At 39.4% G+C, this 21,980-nt stretch overlaps 1 protein-coding gene across 2 annotated transcripts in view; it reads right to left on the bottom strand.

The window, feature by feature from the left end:
- Positions 1-21,980, bottom strand: part of cwf19l2 (CWF19 like cell cycle control factor 2) — a 132,632-nt gene that overhangs the window by 19,890 nt on the left and 90,762 nt on the right. For both annotated transcript variants that reach the window (XM_060826054.1, XM_060826053.1), the window contains exons 13-14: positions 11,426-11,638; positions 1,238-1,354 (exon numbers count right to left, since the gene is read on the bottom strand). In XM_060826054.1, coding sequence (XP_060682037.1) covers positions 1,238-1,354; positions 11,426-11,638 — 330 coding nt within the window. The remainder of the gene's footprint in view (positions 1-1,237; positions 1,355-11,425; positions 11,639-21,980) is intronic.

The following is a 21,980-nucleotide window of genomic DNA, read 5'->3' on the forward strand; positions in this document are numbered from 1 at the left end:
CTATAGTGCTTCAGCACAAACACTGCATCTAACAAGGATTTGAAGATTGCGGCCAGCGTCTCCAAGATCTGGATGCTTACTTTGCACAGTAACTAGAAAAGATCCCAACCAGATTAGATCGCCAACCTTAAAGTTCAATAATAAAACATTCCATTAACTGTAGGATCTTCTTGTACAGTATATCAGCAAATCATCCATTTCAATATTATTTGCAACTGTAATGGACAATGAAATTTATCATTTTTATAAAGTCCTGATACTATAATGTTAAATCCAGCAGTGCTGGTGGCCTATGCTATTCTTCAATTAATCTACTTAATTTTCTGGATTAGATTCAGCAATATCTCCTTCCTCATTCAGCAGGAAACATACTGGTTAAAAAAAATGTTCCTGGAGACGCTAATGTTGACATCAAAATAACACCAACTGAAAAAATCTGGGCTACAATAACTTGCTTTGGCAGATTCCATAAGTGATGGTTATCTTCTAAACCCCTGAAGATATATGAACTTTAGCAAAGGCTGCCAAAAACTGGACGCTAGGTATCAGCAGGGTATTCAGCCTCTGGGAATATCACAATCCATGCATTTGCAATGTCTGCAATAATTTTGGACTAATGACTAGAAGCTGAAAGTCTGGTAATTTCCCATTCCCAGACCAGTTGAAGTCAGCTAACTAATTCCCAGAACCTCTTGGCCCATATGGTTAAGCTACTCCCCACTTTAATCTGTTGTGCCAGTGGAGAAAATGTAGTGCACCAACAGCAGACAAGTTTTGATTTACAGCTTTAATTAGCTGACCTGGAACATTCCTTTTAAAACTATCAAGGGAAATTTACAAATTAAACCCTGTCTCATCATCAATTTCATTGCATGCTTTGATAGTTATCATTCATAACCTTCTCAGCAAGCTTTCAAATTCAGTCTTATAAACCTGTTCAAAAATGTTAATTTAAGTGATTACCAGAATAGTCAAATTTACTTTTCAAATCAAGCTCATTTCAGCACAATACCTTTGCTGTTAATAAGTCTAGTGCATCTTTTTTGGTTATTCACCTCACGAGAATAAGATTTGCAAGTAAACCAGGCAAGCAATTCATCTTTATAAAGTGCCCTACCATGTCTTAGAATATTGATATTTGTTTCAAATTAAATTAAGAGCCATGTTTCAATATAATATCATTGTTAGAAAAGTACTTTAATTTAGGTAAAATAATAATTCACAGTTTTATTCTGACCTGCACTTCTTCCCAGATATCTTCATCCAGTATGGTACCTGCAGTGTGGTGCTGGAGAGGTACTATTTGGCAGTGACCTTCAGTCATTGACTGGTAATTGGGCAGACACAGGTATACCTATGGATTAGAGAAAGGTCTGAATTCAAATAATGAAATTGACACAAATATTCCATTGTAAGTTCCATTTGCAAAATAAATGAATGTGTCATATAATTCATTGGTCTAGATCAAGGCATATTTCAAAAGAAATTCTAAAAGCATTGCTAACATATTTTACCATACAGCATATTGACCAGACATTGTTTCATATTAGTGAAGTGTAGAGATTTTCAAGTAAATTTGCAGCAATTACAATGCAATACAGTACACTGCATTGGCACAAACATAATGCTTGATTTTGCAATTAATGGCAAAACATAGCACTCAATGTTCATTACATTGAGACATTCACACAATCTTTGTGGGTTTACAAATGGCAATTTGCAGTTATTAAACAATCAAAACAACACTGTCTCCTATCAAGGCTGGGCAGCCTGCAATAACAGGGAAAATGATGAAATGCCTCAAGTAATCTGATTAAAGAATCCTGACTGAGGCACATAAATCGAAAGCAAGTGGCAGTTTGAATACTAAATTTGAAAAATGAAATAAAAAGGGAAGGAAAAATGAGAGACAGAGAGATTGATAAAAGAAACAAAAACAAAAGTTGATAAAAATATTAGTTAAGCATTTCTAACTTTGCATTTAATCTGTCATATACTTTCACATAATATTAAAATATATAACATTTGAATGGGCAAGCCCTCAGTATTTCTTGGATGTGTTTGGTGGGTATCTAATGGCCAATTACCACAAGTTCATGTTTCTATCTGCTTGAGTGCTAAATATTCTGAGAAGAAACTGTTAGAATAAAGGTTTTGGTGAATCAGGACAACATCAGTCGCAACTTGCTAATTTTAACACAATTCTTCACGTGAAAATGCTGGATATCACTACTTAAATTAGACATTAATCATGTTTTGTACTCAGTGTCTCACTAATATTCTTGTTGCAAAATCCATACCATTCTCTGTCCTAGATACAGCAAAAATACATATCCATTCTTTAGAAATGTGTTTACAGTTTCAATTCACAAAGGCACAGGGGAGATTTTCCATGTTGGCACAAAAGTAAGCAGAAGAGCATAAAATTACCAAGCAATCTTCTACTACATAATATTCTGAACAAAATATGGAAACAGAGATTGTCAGAGTCAGAACTGACTATATGTTATTCACTTTCTGAGAACAAACATTGAGCACAGACAAATTGAACGTAGAACAGTACAGCACAGTACAGGCCCTTCGACCAGTGATGTTGTGCCGAGCTTTTACCCTACTCTAAGATCAAAGTAACCTACATACCCTTCATTTTACTATCAACCATGTGCCCATCCAAGAGTCGCTAAAATGTCCCCAATGTATCTGACTCTACGACCAACGCTGACAGTGCATTCCACACAGAACCGACCTCTGACATCTCCCCTAAACCTTTCTCCAATCACTTTAAAATTATGCCACCTTGTGATAGCCATTTCTACTCCTAGAAAATGTCTCTGACTATTCACTCTATCTATGCCACTCATTACCTTGTACACCTCTACCAAGTCACCTCTCGTCCTTCTTCGCTCCAATGAGAAAAGCCCTAGCTCCCTCAGCCTTTCTTCACAAGACATGCTTTCCAGTCAACGCAGCATCCTAGTAACTCACCTCTGCACCCTCTCTAAAGCTTCCACATCCTTCCAATAATGAGGCGACCAGAAGTGAACATAATATTCCATGTGTGGTCTAACCAGGGCCCTATAGAGCTGCAGCATAATCTCATGGCTCTTAAACTCAATTTCCCTGCTAATGAAAGCCAACACACCATACGTCGTCTTAATAACCCTATCAACTTGGGTTGCAGCTTTGCTGGATCTATGGACAGTGACCACTAGATCCCTTTGTACCTCAACACTGCCAAGAATCCTACCATTAACCCCATATGCTGCACTCAAATTCAACCTTCCAAAATGAATCACTTTACAGTTATCCAGGTTGAACTCCATCTGCCACTTATCAGCCCAGTTCTACATTCTGTTAATGTTCCATTGCAACCTACAACAGCCCTTCTCACTATCCACAACTCCACCAACCATTGTTTCATCAGCAAACTTATTAGCTGAACCTTCCACTTTCACATCCAAAAAAATTTATAAAAATCGCTAACAGCAGAGGTCCCAGAACAGATCCCTGCAGTACACCATCGGTCACCGAGCTCCAGGCTGAATACTGTCCATCTACTACCACCCTTTGTCTTCTATGGGCCAGCCAATTCTGTATCCAGACAGCCAAAACCCTCTGTTTCTCATGCCTCCTTACTTTCTGAACGAACCTACCATGGGGAACCTTATCAAACACCTTGCTAAAATCCATGTACACCACATCCACTGCTCTACCTTCATTAATGCATGACCTGCCTCTCACAAAGCCATGCTGACTATCTGTAACCAAACTATGGTTTTCCAAGTAATCATAAATTCTATCTTTCAGAATCCTCTCTAATAATTTGCCTACCACAGACGTAAGACTAACTGGTGTGTAATTCCCAGGAATATACCTATTCCCTTTCTTGAACAAGGGAATAACATTTGCCATCCTCCAATCATCTGGCATACGACAGTGGACAGTGAGGACGCAAAGATAATTGGCAAAGACACAGCAATCTCTTCCCTTGTTTCCTGTAGTAACCTTGGGTATACCCCGCCTGACCAAGAGGATTTATCTATCTTTATGTTTTTCGAAATTTTCAGCACATCCTCCTTCTTAACATCAACCTGCTTGAGAATATCAGCCTACTTCACACTGTCCTCACAAACGACAAGGTCCTTCCCAGTACTGAATACTGAAGCAAAGTATTCATTAAGGATCTCCCTTACTTCCTCCAACTCCAGGCACAAGTTCCTTCCACATCCCTCGTCACCCAAGGTTCCTTCATCTTACCATCCTTTCCTTGCCTCAGTGCGACAAAACTCTCAAGCAAATGCTCCCGAAACAACCTCCACATTTAGAGTCATAGAGATGTACAGCACAGAAACAGACACTTTCGTCCAACTTGACCATGCCAAGCAGATATCCCAATTCAATCTCGTCCCACCTGCCAGCACCCAGCCCATATCGCTCCAAACCCTTCCTATTCATATTCCCATCCAGATACCTTTTAAATGTTGCAATTGTACTAGCCTCCATCACTTCCTCTGGCAGCACGTTCCATTCACGTACCACCCTCTGTGTGAAGAAGTAGTCTCTTTTATATCTTTCCCCTCTCAACCTAATCTATGCACTCTAGTTCTGGACTACCCCACCCCAGGGAAAAGACTTTGGCTATTTACCCTATCCATGTCCCTCCAGATTTTATAAACCTCTTTAAGGTCACTCCTCAGCCTCCAATGCTCCAGGGAAAACAGCCCCATCCAATTCATTTTCTCCCGATAGCTTAAATCTTTCAACCAAGGGAACATCCTTGTAAATCTTTTCTGAACCCTTTCAAGTTCCACAACATCTTTCCGATAGGAATATTCCAACAGTGGCCTAACCAACGTCCTGTACAGCCACAACATAACCTCCCAACTCCTACATTCAATACTCTGACCAATGAAGGAAAGCATACCAAATGCCTCCTTCACTATCCTATCTACCTGTGACTCCACTTTCAAGGAGCTATGAACCTGCACTCCAAGGTCTCTTTGTTCAGCAACACTCCCTAGGACCTTACCATTAAATGTGTTATTTTTGTATTTTTTGTATCATTTTTGTTTTCCCAAAATGCAGCACCTCACATTTATCTAAATTAACTCCATCTGATCATTGTAATCTTCTTCGCTGTCCAATACACCTCCAATTTTGGTGTCATCTGCAAACTTAGTAACTATACCTCTCATGCTCACATCCAAATCATTTCTATAAATGATGAAAAGTAGGGGACCCAGCACCGATCCTTGTGGTACTCCACTGGTCACAGGCCTCCAGACTGAAAAACAACCCTCTGTCTTCTACCTTTGAGCCAGTTCTGTATCTAAATGGCTAGTTCTCCCTATATTCCGTGAGATCTAACCTTGCTAACCAGTCTCCCATGAGAAAACCTTGTTGAACCCCTTATTCAAATCCATTTAGATAGTTTCTACTACTGTGCCCTCATCAATCCTCTTTGTGACTTTTTCAAAACACTCAGTCAAGTTTGTGAGACATGATTTCCCACGCACAAAGCCATGTTGACTATCCCTAATCAGTCCTTGTCTTTCCAAATACATGTACATCCGTTCTCCCAGGATTCTCTCCAACAACTTACTCACCACTGAGGTCAGGCTCACTGGTCTATAGTTCCCTGGCCTGTCTTTACCACCCTTCTTAAACAGTGGCACCACGTTAGCCAACCTCCAGTTTTCCAGCACCTCACCTGTGACTATCGATGATACAAATATCTCAGCAAGAGGCCCAGCAATCACTTCCCTAGCTTCCCACAGAGTTCTAGGGTACACTTGATCAGGTCCTGGGGATTTATCCACTTTAATGTGCTTCAAGACATCCAGCATTTCCTCCTCTGCAATATGGACATTATTCAAGATGTCACTATCTATTTTCCTATGTTCTATATCTTCCATGTTCTTTTCCACAGTAAATACTGATGCAAAATACTAGTTTAGTATCTGCCCCACCTCAGCTCCACACAAAGCCGCCTTGCTGATCTTTGAGAGGCTGTATTCTCTCCCTAGTTACCCTTTTATCCTTAATGTATTTGTAAAAACCCTTTGGATTCTCCTTAATTCTATTTGCCAAAGCTATCTCATGTCTCCTTTGTGCCCTCCTGATTTCCTTCTAAGTATACTCCTATTGCCTTTATACTCTTCGAAGGATTAACTCGATCTATTCTGTCTATACCTGACATATGCTTCCTTCTTTTTCTTAAGCAAACCCTCAATTTCTTTAGTCATCCAGCATTCCATATACCTACCAGCCTTTCCTTTCACCCTAACAGGAATACTCTGTCTCTGGACTCTCGTTACCTCATTTCTGAAGGCTTCCCATTTTCCAGCCGTCCCTTTATCTGCGAACATCTGCTCCCAGCTTTTGAAAGCTTTTGCCTAACACTGTCAAAATTGGCCTTTCTCCAATTTAGAATTTCAACTTTTAGATCTGGTCTATCCTTTTCCATTACTATTTTAAATTTAATAGAATTATGATCGATGGCCCTAAAGTGCTCTCCCACTGACAGCTCAGTCACCTGCCCTGCCTTATTTCCAAGAGTAGGTCAAGTTTTGCATCTTCTCTAGTAGGTACATATTGAATCAGAAATTTGTCTTGTACACACTTAATAAATTCCTCTCCATCTAAACCCTGAACACTATGGCAGTCCCAATCTATGTTTGCAAAGTTAAAATCCCCTACCATAATCACCCTATTATGACCAGCTGTCATGCTATCCTTTAAATGCCACTTCCCCTCCTCTCTTGCCCCACTTTCTATAGTTTCTATAGCATTTGAGTCCTGGAACATTAAACTGCCAATCCTGTCCATCCCTGAGCCATGTTTCTGTAATTGCTCTGATATCCCAGTCCCATGTTCCTAACCATGCCCTGGGTTCATCTGCCCTCCCTTGCATTGAAGTAAATGTAATTTAATTTGTCCGTACTATCTTGGTCTTTGCTTTGTTCCTGCCTGCCCTGACTATTTGACTCACTTCTTTTCCCAACTATACCAGTCTCAGATTAATCCTCACTATCTCCCTGAGTCTTGGTCTCCCTCCCATTCCAACTCAGGTGCAATCCATCCTTCTCATATAAGTCACTTCTACCCCAGAAGAGATTCCAATGATCCAAAAAAGTGAACCCTTCTCCCATGTATTCATCTGCTCTATCCTCCTATATCTCCCCTCATTAGCTCGTAGCACCAGGAATAATCCAAATATTACTGCTCTCAAGGACGTCCTTTTTAAATTCCTGCCTAACTCTCTAACTTCCCTTCTGAATCTCAACCTTTTCCCTTCCTGTCATTGGTATCAATGCATACAATGACCTCCTGCTGGCCCCCCCCTTTCAGAACATTCTCTAAAACATCCTTGATCCTGGCACCAGGGAAGCAACACACCATTCTGATTTTTCACTGCTAGCCACAGAAATGTCTAGTCTGTGCCTTGGACTAGAGAGTCCCCCAACACAAATCAATCTCTTGGAACCCGACATACACCTCATTGCATTAGAGCCAGCCTCAATACAGAAACTTGGCTGTTTATGCTCATTCCCCATAGAATCCATCAGACCCTATATTTTCCAAAACAACATACTTGTTTGAAACGGGGATAGCCACAGACAACTACCTGCCTACCTCTCTTATCTTTCCTGGAGTTAACCCAAATATGTAACTGTATCTGCAAAAGTTGTGATCACTATCACTGAAATGTTCTCCCACCAAGAGATCTGACACTTGTTCTGGCTCGTTGCCAAGCACCAAATCCAGTATGGCCTCCTCTCTAGTCAGCCTATCCACATATTGAGTCAGGAATCCTTGCTGGATACACCTGACAAAAATTGCTCCATCCAAACAATTTGAACAAAGGAGGTCCCAATCAATATTATGGAAATTAAAGTCACCCATGTCAACAACCCTGTTACTTTCCAAAATCTGCCTCCCAATCTGCTCCTCTGTGTCTCTCTTGCTACTGGGGTATCTGTAGAAAACTTCCAATAAAATAACTGCTCCTTTCCTATCTGACTTCCACCCATACGGACTCTAGACAAACCCTCCTCAACCGATCTCCCTTGCTGCAGCTATGATACTATCCTTGATTAGCAATGCCACTCCCCTACATGACTAACATGGTGTGCTAGCTTTTATTGGTAGAGGGATTGAGTTTCAGAGCCATGAGGTCATGTTGTAGCTATACAAAGCTCTGGTGCTGCCGCACTTGGCATATTGCGCACAGTTCTGGTCACCGCCTTACAGGAAGGATGTGAAAGCGATGGAAAGGGTTCAGAGGAGATTTACAAAGATGTTGCCTGGTATAGAGGGAAGGTCTTATGTGGAAAGGCTGAGGGACTTAAGGCTGTTTTTGTTCAAGAGAGAAGGTTGAGAGGTGACGAGACGTACAAGATAATCAGAGGGTTAGATAGGGTAGACAGTGAGAGTCTTTTTCCGCAGATGGTGATGGCTAGCACAAGGGGACATAGCTTTAAATTGAGGGTGACAGATATTGGACAGATGTCAGAAGTAGTTTCTGTACCCAGAGAGTAGGAGGGGTATGGAACGCCCTGCGTGCAACAGTAGCAGACTCGTTATCTTTAAGGGCACTTAAATAGTCGTTAGATAAACATATGGATGAAATGAAATAGTGTAGGTTAGATGGGCTTCATATTGGTTCCATAGGTCGGTGCAACATCAGGGGCCAAAGGCCTGTACTGCAGCATCACGACGAAGGGGAGCGGTCCCTACCGTCCCTACTTCAGTTGCAGTTATATGATAGAATCATGAAAACAGATCCTTTGGCCCAACTCGCCCATGCCAACCAGGTTTCCTAGGCTGAACTAGTTCCATTTGCTGGTGTTTGGCCACTATCCCTACAAAACATTTCCTACATCCATGTACCTGTCCAAATGTCTTTTAAATTGTTGTAATTGTTTCCACATCTACCACTCCCTCTGGCAGATTGTTCCATATACACACCATCGTCTGTGTGAAAAAGGTGCCCTCATGTCTCTTTTAAATCCTTCTCCTCTCATCTTAAACGTATATCCACTAGTTTTGGACTCCCATAACCTGGGAAAAAGACCTTGGCTATTCACCTTATGTCTGTATCTCATAAAGGTCACCCCTCAACTTCCTACATTCCACGGAAAAAATTCCCAGCTGATCCAGCCTCTCCTTATAACTCAAACTTCCAGTCTTGGTAACATCCTGTAAATCTTTTTTGCACCCTTTCCAGTTTAATAACATCCTTTCTACATCAGGGCAAGCAGAATTGTATGCAATACTCTAAATTTCCTAACCAATATCTTATACAGCTGGAACATGACTTCCCAACTCTCGTACTCAATGCTCTTACAGGTGAAGGCAGGCATGTCAAACGCCATCTTTACCATCCCAACTAACTGTGATACTACTTGCAAAGAACTACACATCTGCACTCTGGTTCAACAACACTCCCCAGGGCCCTAACTGTGTAAGTACTGCCCTGGTTTGTCTCACCAACACCTCACAGTTATCTGAATTAAAATGTTATCGCCATTCATCGGCCCACTTGCCCAGGTGATCAAGGCTCCATTGTACTCTCAGATTATCTTTTTCACTATCTACTATGCCACCAATTTTGAAGTCCTCAGCAAACCTATTAACTGTGTCTCCTAAATTCTCAGCCAAATTATTTAAATAAATGACAAACAACAGTGGACCCAGCACCGATCCTTGCGGCACACAACTGGTCACAGGCCTCTAGTCTGAAAATCAACCCTCTACAACCACCCTCTGTCTCCTAATGTCAAGCCAATTTTGTATCCAATTGACTAGCTCTCTCTGGATCCCATGTGATCTAACCTTTCGAACCAGTCTAGCATGCAGTACCTTATCAAAAGCCTTGCTAAAGTCCAGTAGATAATGTCTACTGCATTGTCCTCATGTATTTTCTTGGTCACCCCTCAAAAAATGCACTCAATTTGAGGGATATGATTTCTCATGCACAAAGCCATGCTAACTATCCCTAATCAGTCCTTGCCTTTCCAAATGCATGTAAAATCTCTCAGAATCCCCTCCACCAACTTACCCATAACTAACCTTAGGCTCACTGGTCTGTAGTTTTATGGCTTTTCCTTACAACTTTTCTTAAATAAGTAATGGTACAACATTAGCCATCCTCCACTTGTCCGGCACCTCACTGTGACTGTTGATGATACAAATATCCTAGCTAGGGACACAATTTCTTCCACAGCTTTCCATAATGTCCTAGGACACACTTGATCAGGTCACAGGGATTTATCTGCTTTAGGCATTGTAAGACCTCCAGCAATCCCTCTTCTGTAATCTGAACACTTTTCAAGACACTTCACTCCTCTACATCCTCGAGTTTCCGTGTCTTTCGCCACAGTAAATACTGATGAGAAACATTCGTTGAGGATCTCCTGTGGCTCCACACATTGATGACCCTGTTGATCTTTAAGGGGCCCTATTCTCTCCTAGTTATTTTCTTTTCCTTAATATACTGTAGAATCTCTTTGGATTCACCTTTAACTTATCTGCCAAAGTTATCTCATGTCCCCTTTTTGCCTTCCTGATTTCCCTCTTCAGTTTATTCCTATATCCCCTATTGTCCACAAGGAATTCATTTGACCCCAGTTGCCTATTGCTGACATATGTCTCCTTTTTCTTGATCAGAGCCTCACTATCTCAAGTCATCCAGTGTCATATTCCTGCCTGCCTTGCTCTTCACACTTACAGGAATATGCTGACTCTAAACTTTCGTTATCTCACTTTTGAGAGCTTCCCACTTGCCAGATGTCCCTTTACCTGTTGACAGCCTTCCTCAGTCAGCTTTTGAAAGTTCCTGTCTAACACCACTAAAAATGGCTTGCCCCAGCTTAGAACTGAACTTGTGGACCAGGCCCATCCTTATCTATAACTATTTTAAAACTAATAAAATTATAATTAGTGGTCCCAAAGTACTCCCCCACTAACACCTCAGTCACTTGTGTTGGCTTATTTCCCAAAACGATTCCTGATGAACGGCTTAAGCCCGAAACCTCGATTCTCCTGCTCCTTGGATGCTGCTTGACATGCTGTGCTTTTCCAGCACTACATCTTGACTTTGAGCTCCAGCATCTGCAGTCCTCACTTTCTCCTCCTTATTTCCCAAAAGAAGTCAAACAACTGCTTTTGTTTATTACCAATAATTTTATACATGATAATGTTCAAAGTAAGAAATAATTATGATGTTCCTATGAATTTTCTTGAGTTGCTTGCAGTAATGTTGCTGGGATAGTTCTTTCACAAATGGTAATAAATGCACCCTTTAGAATTTAACTGTAGTGAGTGGTCCACTTTTATTTAAAGTAAAAGAACTGTTTTGCTTACTGCTTTCGAGGTGGCAACTAGTGTATTGTAGTAACTTTTAGAGACTTATCTATCTTACCTTTACACCAATAGCAATGACAAGGTGCTTTGGAAGCTCTGGGTTGTCAAAGCAAAACTGACATTTCTCCATGCGGCTTGCTAATCTCTTGTGCTCAAGAATAGCTTTATTTCGTTGCCTTTCATCATCTTGGCCTGATTGGTCTTCTCTGGCTGCTTTTGACACAAACATGTCATCCAATGTATAGTTGTCCCTGTCTATCTTCTCCAGAAACTGTAAAAAAGATCAATTGAGCAGTTTTAAAATATTTGAAATAATTGCGGAAATAAAAGTTAATGATGGTCAAATTAACTTTTGCCTTTGACCATTATACCCACAAACAACAATGGCAAGAGGTGCAAACATATGTTGCTTTACAAACTACAGAAGAGTTTTTGACTATTCTTGAACTGTAGCTTTGTCGGTGTCACTGTCATTGTGGCTCACATTCTAAGGCAACTCCAGAAAAAGCGGGGTCAACATCCAGGCCTTACTTAAACTATGTCAAGCTACATTATCCTCCCTTATAGGCTGTGTTGAATATGTTCTCCCCTTCAGACAATATTGACATTTAAATTTTAACTTCAGTTTTTTACTAACTGAAACCAATGTTTAGTTGAGGTGCTGGTGTCATCATCCTTCAGCCAGTGATTGAATTATTGAGGATGATATACTGTGAAATTTAGGAGCTTAACAACTTGCAATTCAGCAACCCTAGCATTCATTTGCTAGAAAGATCAATCTTAGTTTTGTAACAATGTAAATGTGTTATAGAATTGAATCACTGAATAGATTAGATACAACTGCATCATGACAGCTGTGAATGTGCGCGTAAGGAACTGTGCTTCTTGTTATAGCTGAGCTAAGTATTTAATTTAAAAAAAAATGAAATAATTGCGGATGCTGAACCCTGACTTCTGAAGAAGGGTCACTGGACTTGAAACATTAAGTCTAATTTCTCTCCACAGATGCTGCCAGGCCTGCTAAGTTTTTCCAGTAATTTCTGAGCTTGCTATGTATTTATTATATGGAAGCCCATGTTTTGCATTGATCAACTACTGTCGAGACTGCTCACCATTTAAATATATGAACAAGGAACAAGAGTAGACCATTCGGCTCTTCAAACTTGCCCCACAATACAACAAGATCACAGTTGATCTGATTTTAATCTCAATAGAGGGAATGTCAAAGTAGGGAAGTGTTGCTGCAGTAATATAGGGCTTTGGTGAGATCACACCAAGAATACTGTGCAGTTTTGAATACTTGGAAAAAAAAAATTACATTAGCAGTTCAGAGAAGATTAATTCAACTCAGTTCTGGGCTGAAAGTCTTATCTTATGAAATAACGTTAAATAGTTTGGGTTGATGCCATTAGAATAAAGAGCAGTACAGCTCAGGAACAGACCCTTTGGCCCATGATGCCTGTAACCAATCACAATGCCATTCTAAACTAACCCCAACGACCTGCACATGGTCTGTATCCCTCCATCCCTGCCTGTTCATGTGTCTGTCAAAATGCCTCTGAAATGTTGGAATAGTATTTGCTGAGATAAGAAAATTAGCATTAAGGCGATTTACCTCAATGCTTGTAGCATACGGAACAAAGTAGATGAGTTAACAGTAGAAATCATCATGAATGATTATGATGTGGTAAGCGTCACAGAGACGTGGTTGCAAGGGATTCAGGACTGGCAGTTAAACATCCAAGGATTTACAATTTATCGAAAAGACAGGGAAGTGGGCAGAGGGGGCGGGGTTGCCTTGTTAGTAAATCTATGGCGTCAGGTGTGTGTGTATGTCATATAAAGTGGCCAAAAGCACTGGGAAATTAGAAGTTTGGGAATATTACTAAACCAAACAGAGGATAACAAAGGGAAATCAGGAAGGAGAGGATCAAATATGAAGGTAGGCTAGCCAGCAATATTAGAAATCATAGTAAAAGTTTCTTTCAATACATAAGAACCAAATGAGAGGCAAAAATAGGCATTAGGCTGCTCCAAGTTCAGTGCTGGGAGATAAGGAAAAGACTGAAGAACTTAACAAGTACTTTGGGTCAGTCTTCACAGTGGAAGACATGAGTAATATCCCAACAATTAAGGAGAATCGGGGCAGAGTTGAGTATGGTTGCCACTACAAAAGAAAAAGTGCTAGAAAAGCTAAAAGGTCTCAAAATTGATAAATCTCCTGGCCCCGATGGAGTACATCCTAGATTTCCGAGGGAGGTGGCTGAGGAAATAGCGGAGGCATTTGTTGTGATCTTTCAAAAGTCACTGGAGTCAGGGAAAGTCCTAAATGATTGGAAAATCGTTGTTATAACCCCATTGTTCAAGAAAGGATCAAGACAAAAGATGAAAAATTATAGGCCAATTACCCTAACTATGGTTGTAGGTAAAATTCCAGAAGCCATCGTTAAGGATGAGATTTCTAAATTCTTGAAAGTGCAGGGTCGGTTTAGAACAAGTCAGCATGGATTTAGTAAGGGGAGATCATGCCTGACAAACCTGTTAGAATTCTTTGAAGAGGTAACAAGTAGGTTAGACCAGGGAAATCCAGTGCATGTTATCTATCTAGACTTCCAAAATGCCTTTGATAAGGTGCCTCACGGGAGGCTGCTGAATAAGGTAAGGGCCCATAATGTTCGAGTTGAGCTTCTGGCATGGATTGAGGATTGGCTGTCTGACAGAAGACAGCGAGTTGGAATAAAAGATTCATTTTCAGAATGGCAGGGTTCAGTGTTGCGGTCACAGCTGTTCACTTTATATATCAATGATCTGGATTAAGGGACTGGGGGCAATCTGGTGAAGTTTGCCGATGATATGAAGTTAGGTGGACAGGCAGGTAGTACGGAGGACATGGGGAGGCTGCAGAAAGATTTAGACAGTTTAGGAGAGTGGTCAAGGAAATGGCTGATGAAAGTCAACGTGAGCAAGTGCGAGGTCTTGAATTTTAGAAAAAAAAATACAGGCATTACCAATTTTCTAAATGGTGAGAAAATTCATGAAGCTATAGTACAAAGGGATCTGGGAGAGCTAGTACAGGATTCTCTAAAGGTTATCTTGCAGGTTGAATCCGTTATTAAGAAAGCGAATGTCATTTATCTCGAGGGTTGGAATAAAGAAGCAGCGATGCTCTAAGACTTTATAAAGTTCTAGTTAGGTCCCATTTAGAATACTGTGTCCAATTTTGGGCCCCACATCTCAGGAAGGACATACTGGTACTGGAGCGATTCCAGTGGCGATTCACATGGATGATCCCTGGAATAGTAGGCCTAACATATGATGAATGGCTGAGGATCCTGGGATTGTATTCATTAAAGTCTAGAAGGTTGAGTGGAGATCTAATAAAAACTTAGAAGATAATGCATGGCTTAGAAAGGGTGGACACTGGGAAGTTGTTTCCGTTAGGCAGGGAGACTAGGACCTGTGGGGACAGCCTTAGAATTAGAGGGAGTCAATTTAGAATGGAAATGAAGAGACATTGCTTCAGCCAGAGTGTGGTGGGCGTGTGGAATTCATTGCCACAGAGTGCAGTGGAGGCTAGGATGTTAAATGTCTTCAAGGCAGAAACTGATAAATTCTTGATCTCGCAAAGAATTAAGGGCTACTGGGAGAGTGCGGGTAAGTGGAGTTGAAAAGCCCATCAGCCATGATTAAATGGTGGAGTGGACTCGATGGGCTTAATGGCCTTACCTCCACTCCTATATCTTATGGTCTTCTGCCACCTTCACTGACAGCGCAATCCAGGTATCTATGACCCTGTGCGTAAAAAACTTGTCTTGCACATTTCCTATAAACGTTTCCTGTTTACTTTATACCTATTCTCACTAATATTTGACATTTCCATCCTGTGAAACACACTCTGACTTAGAAAGAGAATTATTTTATTGAAACAAAAGATCCTGAGGATTAATTGGGTAGATACCTGAAGAAAGATTCCTCTTGTGGAGGAGACTAGAATGACAGGACACAGTTCAAGAAAAAGGGGATTTTTCCTCTTAAGACAGAAGCAAAGATAACTTTTTTCTTTCAGAGCGTGGTTAGTCTATGGTATTCTCTTCCCTAGACAGTAGTAGAGACTGGGTCAATTAATTTATTAAATATTGAGTTCGGTAAATTTTTGATAGACAAGGGACATAAGGTTAGAGGGGTATGCAGGAAAGTGGAGCTAAGACCACAACCAGATTAGCCGTGATCTTATCCAATGGTGGAGCTGGGTTGAAGGGTTAAATAGCTCTTGACATTAAGTCCCATGTTCCTTTGAAATTCTGCTCTACCTAATAGATCCATCCAGAATAACCAAAAATTCCTTATGTTGCAGATTCCACTTAGCTTGCAAACAGTTCTACGGGTTTAGCTTTTCTGTTCTACTATGGATGGTGAGTGAATGTGTTGATTAAACTATGTCAAATGCCATTGTGTCTGACATCACTTCCCAAATTTTCCTTTAATCAATGTAAATGAATAATCTGTTTTAATTTAAGAAGCTTTTCAGTGTATTTGTTTCTAGGGAATTTATCTCCCTTTATAACAGAGATTGACTCAGACACCACTATTCAAAGCTGAGAAACCCCAAATTTCTCAAGTCTTTTTTAATTATCGGCATTGAAGACTCAGGAAAAAAGGAATTTGGTCCCTTTTTGCACTACTTAAAAGACTTAAAGTCCTCTGCTCTGAATCGGATACAAAGTTCATAATAAATTTTATTCAGTTAGAAGTTAAACTGATTAGTTATCAGACAAGTAAAATTCAAAATATAATTAGTCTAAATTATATTCAACAATTATTAAAATGATTAATTTAACTTAACAAAATGCTTACTTTTTTAAAAAAGGAATTTTAAAAGAGAGATGGAAACAACTCCATGTTCCATCATAAGTGTTATGTAAACTAAAGATGACATAAAATATTGTTAAAAATGTGAGAAAGAATTTTGAGAAGCAGTTCAAAAATACAATTGAATCTGCGCTCAAATGATTCATTCCATAACATTGTACATCGGTATACTGTTAGAGCCCTCACTGATTTATTTCTTTTTGTTTGACACTGTGAGCTGAGAGTGGAAGGTGCCCTTTGGACTGTGAGAAATAGCTTGTTTTAAAAAAACAACATAAGACAGTTATTTTGTTCTTTATGATGCCAGGTTTGGACATTAATTGCAAGTTTATGCTTGCTCGCAGAATGTTCATTAAGTATTTCATTTCTACAAAATAATGGTAAATATTAAATGTTTCCTGGCCCTCCATGGGCAATCTAGCAGGAAGAGGCAAGAGCTTGAACTGGATTCTGGACTATGCCTGCAAGAGTTACAGGACAGATTTAACTGCTCCCTGGTTCCCCTCTCATTATCAAGTTAATGAAAATTCAGAGAATACAATCTCAGGTATAAGAATTAAATGCATATTCCCCAGAGCCTACTGGAAGCTATCTGCATGCATTGCTGTCTTCAGAAACCCAGCAAGATATATATGCCTGTGAGATTACTGCTCAAGTGAACTGATAGTTAAATCTCATTTATTTATTTTTTTCTTTAGATTTATTCCTTAATTGTTTGTTTGTGTCTTTGCAAGAGATTAGAATCAAAGAAGATTGGGTTTACATCATAGACATTAACTAGATACTTTGTTGCTCAACGGTGCTCTGCTAAAACGACAGTATTATTAATAAACCATTTAAATCTTGTATTTAAGCCATTAACCTGGTGCCAAGTATCGATTATTAGTGCTAGTTATTCAAAAATATCGAGTTGGGAATCATTATAGTCAGTTTTGAGGGCCTTGGAATGTTTTGACTTCACTGTGTTGCAAATATAGAGATAGGACGGCTGATTTGATTTGGTTGGCTGTCTCAGTGTTGTAGCAGTACTCGATAAATGCTTATAATGAACAAATTAGGTGTATAAACAGGTGCATCATAATTAGTTTGTAATATATTCTTGCCCAAGTTTCCTCATATGGATATTTTACAAAGTTGTGTGTTCCTTAAAGAACATTTTCAGAGAATCATAGAATTGTTACAGCAAAGGGACCATTCGACCATTGTGTCTGCACTATTCCTCCAAATAAGTTGCTCTCGGTGAATTTTTTAAAAATATATTTTTTAAAGTTGGGTTATTTAAACATGCACATTTAACCTCATCTGTGTTAGCAATAAGATACAACAATATGCCTCTGAATCAGCATGTTGGTGGAAAGAAAAACAATTACAGATTGTTATCCAGCTAAAACGTCAGTGCGACTATCAAGGAGGACTATAACTGGACTTACTTTGTCATGTTCTCCAAACTTCAGTAATTCATTAATATCCACGACCTACACTTACATATCAAATATTATCAAATTAAGGTGCAGTTCTGGCAGTTTACCATCACATGTGGATTCCTAAGGCTACAAGATTTTATTTATTTAGGAAGATGGAAATAAAAAGAGACAGATGATTTCCCCCCATCTCTGGATCTTCCGTCTGACTCAAAGAATGGCAGATTGTTGATTTTTCTGTGTCAATGCATTTTATAACCAATATTTGAGTCTTGTATGAAAGCACCTGGCACCTGAATAGAAGAAAAGTAAATCTGAAATTCCAACCTGTGCAGAATGTAGGTGGAACCAATTATTTTATGTCATCTAATGGAGGTGTTTAAAATTATTAGTTTCCATCATGGCATTAATGCCATAGAAAATTAGAACACCAAGGCACTACATTACACCAGTTTCATCTGTGAAATGAAGCTAATAAACCATTTTGCATGATTTAATTAAGATCACTTACAACTAACCTAGCAGAGAATCTCCAAGACAAACATTCTGGCATTTTACCAAAGACTATTTTTACTCAAGGACCTGACTACAGATGAGTAAAATTAAATTAAGACAGAATCACTACTTGAAGTTAATAATTTCACATGATTAACTCATTAAAAAAAACCTTCAATGGAGATACAATTATTACTTTATTGTATTTTAGCAAGGCAGAGCATTTTACTTAATTTGAAACTCATATCCTATACATAATTTTTACATACAGCACAAAAAACTAAAACTAAATTGATTTGGCACTGATGGAAATAATCAGTAATTTGCCACTTTTGTCCTAAAATTACCAATCCTAGGAAAATTCTTGAATAAAAGTGCTCATTTCACTAATGTGTATGCAGAAATTACATTTACTGACTAATTTGCTTTACAACAATAGACTATTAGAAAGGATTATGCATTGGCACAGTCTAGTTAAGTTTTAATGCCCTTCCAACATTATTTAATATTTGAGGAATGACTTTCCACAACTACCCTCATAAGTCAGTGAATTATTAGACCATAAATGTCATTTAAGCAATGAGATAATGCTAGTGCTCTTAAAATATAGCCATTAAAAAAAATGGATGATTTAAGCAAAAAAAATTCTCGGAAAGCTCAGCAATGATTAGGATCCTAACTAATAAATTCATAACAATGTAAATTGAAATTACTAAGACAAAAATTAAAAAGGTAGCACAATTGCAAATTCATTCCACAACATTGCTCTGTTAAAAGATAAATTTCAGTCATTAGTAATCAATGGTATGTGTGTTTTGGTATTTTAAAGACTTCATTATACCTTAAATATAAAAGCAGAATAATTATGTTTTAAAATTAAGTGATGGCCAGAGTCTGTTTCTTTAGAGAACTGGGTTTGGAATATAAGAGCTTAAAGTTTTGCTATTATTACAGAAATGGAGTGCCATACACAGTTTTAATCTACTTATAGATATATTTCCATTATAGGGATGGAACAAAGGTTTACTAGATTTATTTCTGGGATGAGAGAGTTAGTATGCAAGAAAGACTCAGTAGAGGTCAGTAAGGAGTGTGGTCAGTTTTAGAGAGATATGGCCTGTGTAAGACAAAGGTTGAGAGTATATCTGGGAATTTAGTTCAAATTGAGAACTTGGTGCAGAGGTGGAAAGAAGTGCTTTAAGTAAGGTTCACTGATAAAACTATTATCTCCAGAAGTCAGTAGGACAGGTTAAAAGGTGTGGCTCGAGAGGTCACTTTCAGTGAAACCAATGGCAGAGTGATGTCTCAAAGCACAGCATATAAGACATGTAGCTGATTGTTGAATAGTTCTAGTCTTTAAAGTAAAAATGAGGTACTCAGTTCATGGTTAAGTTGCTACTTGTTTCTTCCCATTTCTTAAGAATTGCTTGATGTAAAAGAGAATTCATTGCAATGAAATGTAAAGAATGAGGCATTGCACAACTGTAAAGAGTAGTGATACTACAACAATTAATCAAGAAGTAAAATAAGTTATGATAATGATGGCAGGATAGATGATATGCTGCTGCTGTAGCATGTGGCAGTTCACAAATGAACCCATTGTAAATATCAACAGCTTGAGGAATTTTGAAGCCGAGTTGCGATGATGGAGTCTGAGATACAGAAGGGAGGGGGCATGTTAGCTGGACATCTTGATCCAGGAGGCAAGTCACACCCCTCAGATTAAGCAATGTAAATTTGGTTTGTGATCACAAGCAGGAAGGCGTGACTACAAGTAAGGCAGGTATGAGGACAAGGATAGCACTTGAAGAACCTTGGTCCTTTAAACTGCTCAACGGTTACAAGGTTCTTGCAAGCTGTGTGGACAAGAGTGGGGACTCTGGGGATGATGAGCAAACTGATCATGGCTCTGTGGTGCAGGGAACCATTCATTAGAGGGTAGGAAATAGGAATATAGTAGGGATTGGGCACAGATACGGTTCTCTGTAGCAGTGTGATTCAGTTCCAAAGACAGTCTTGCCTGCCTAATGGCAGGGTTAACAATACCTTCTCAGGCTTGAAGAGAAACATGGAGTCAGAGGGGAGGCATCCAACTGTAATTGTCCCTAATGGAGTCAGACTAGAAAGGAGGTTCCATTGAAAAGAAAACCTGTACAGTTAGGAGCTGAAAACAGCAGAAATTCCAAGTTAATAATCTTGGGATTACTGTGTGATCCATGGGCAAACTGGGTTATGGTAATTAAAGTCAAGGAGTTTAAATACATCACTCGAAGGCTGGTGTTGGAGGAATGAGTTACAGTTGCTATGATACTGGATCTAGTACTGGTGCAGAAGGGAGCTGTTCTGAGGATGAGATTCACTTGAAACATGCTAGGATCGGTATCAGGACGAAGAACTAGGTTTGCAGAGAGTATTTTAAACTAAACAGAGAAAGGGAGGGACCTGAACAGGAGTTACACAGGCTTATAAAGCAAAAGGATACAGCAGCATTGGAGGTCAGCTATTTAAATACTAATACCCAGAGTGGAATAAGAAGAGACAGTGTAGAGACACTAACAAACAGCAGCAAGCAGGGTCAAATTGGGAAAAAAAAATTGGCAAAACGGCAAAATTATTGGCTCCTAACTGCATGTAGTATTTGGAACAAAATCAATGAAACAATAGCACATAGAGGTTAATGGATTTAATTTAGCTAATATGCAGGCATAATTTCAAGATCATTAATGCTGGACACTCAACATTCATGTATATGTGGCATTTCAAAAGAATAGATAGGAAGAAAAGCATGGTGTGGTGACTTTGTTAGTATGTGATGGAATACATGATAGCAAGAAATGATCTCGGATCATAAAATCCACTTGAGTAGGGATAAGAAATAACAGAGAAGAAAAAGACATTGGTGGAAGTTGCCTGTTGTTTCCTAACAGTAACTAAACTGTATTACAGAGAATAACTTGGAGATAATCGGGCTACTTAAAAGAAGTAGATTAATCATAGGTGTCTTGAATATGTAGATAGGGAAAATCAAATTGGCAGAGATAGACAAGAGGAAGAATTAATAGACTGTATGTGAGATAGTTTCCGAGAACAATATAAGACCATAAGACATAGGAGTGGAAGTAAAGCCATTCGGCCCATCGAGTCCATTCCGCCATTCAATCATGTCTGATGGGCATTTCAACTCCACTTACCCGCATTCTCCCCGTAGCCCTTAATTCCTTGAGACATCAAGAATCTATCAATCTCTGCCCTGACGACATTTAGCGTCTCGACCTCCACTGCACTCTGCGGCAATGCATTCAACTGGCCCATCACTCTCTGGCTGAAGAAATGTCTCCGCATTTCTGTTCTGAATTGACCCCCTCTAATTTTAAGGCTGTGTCCATGGGTCCTAGTCTCCTCGCCTAACGGAAAAAATTTCCTAGTGTCCACCCTTTCCAAGCCATGTACTATCTTGTAAGTTTCTATTAAGTCTTCCCTTAATCTTCTAAACTCCAATAAATACAATCCCAGGATCTTCAGCTGTTCCTCATATGTTAGACCAACCATTCCAGGGATCATCAGTGTGAATCTCCGCCGGACACGTTCCAGTGCCAGTATGTCCTTCCTGAGGTGTGGAGACCAAAACTGGACACAGTACTCCAAATGGGGCCTAACCAGAGCTTTATGTAAGTTCAATGCTTTTCATGTTAATAACTTTTTAACTCACTCTTCTCTTGCTAATAACCTGTTTCACACTGAGAAAGCTCCCTGGTGCAAACATATGCCAACTTTAAGCTGAGATCGGTATTTGAATAGACCACTTACTTACAAAACCACTTACTTGCT

The sequence above is a fragment of the Hemiscyllium ocellatum genome, chromosome 6, assembly GCF_020745735.1.
Source record: "Hemiscyllium ocellatum isolate sHemOce1 chromosome 6, sHemOce1.pat.X.cur, whole genome shotgun sequence".
Taxonomy (NCBI): Eukaryota; Metazoa; Chordata; class Chondrichthyes; order Orectolobiformes; family Hemiscylliidae; genus Hemiscyllium; species Hemiscyllium ocellatum.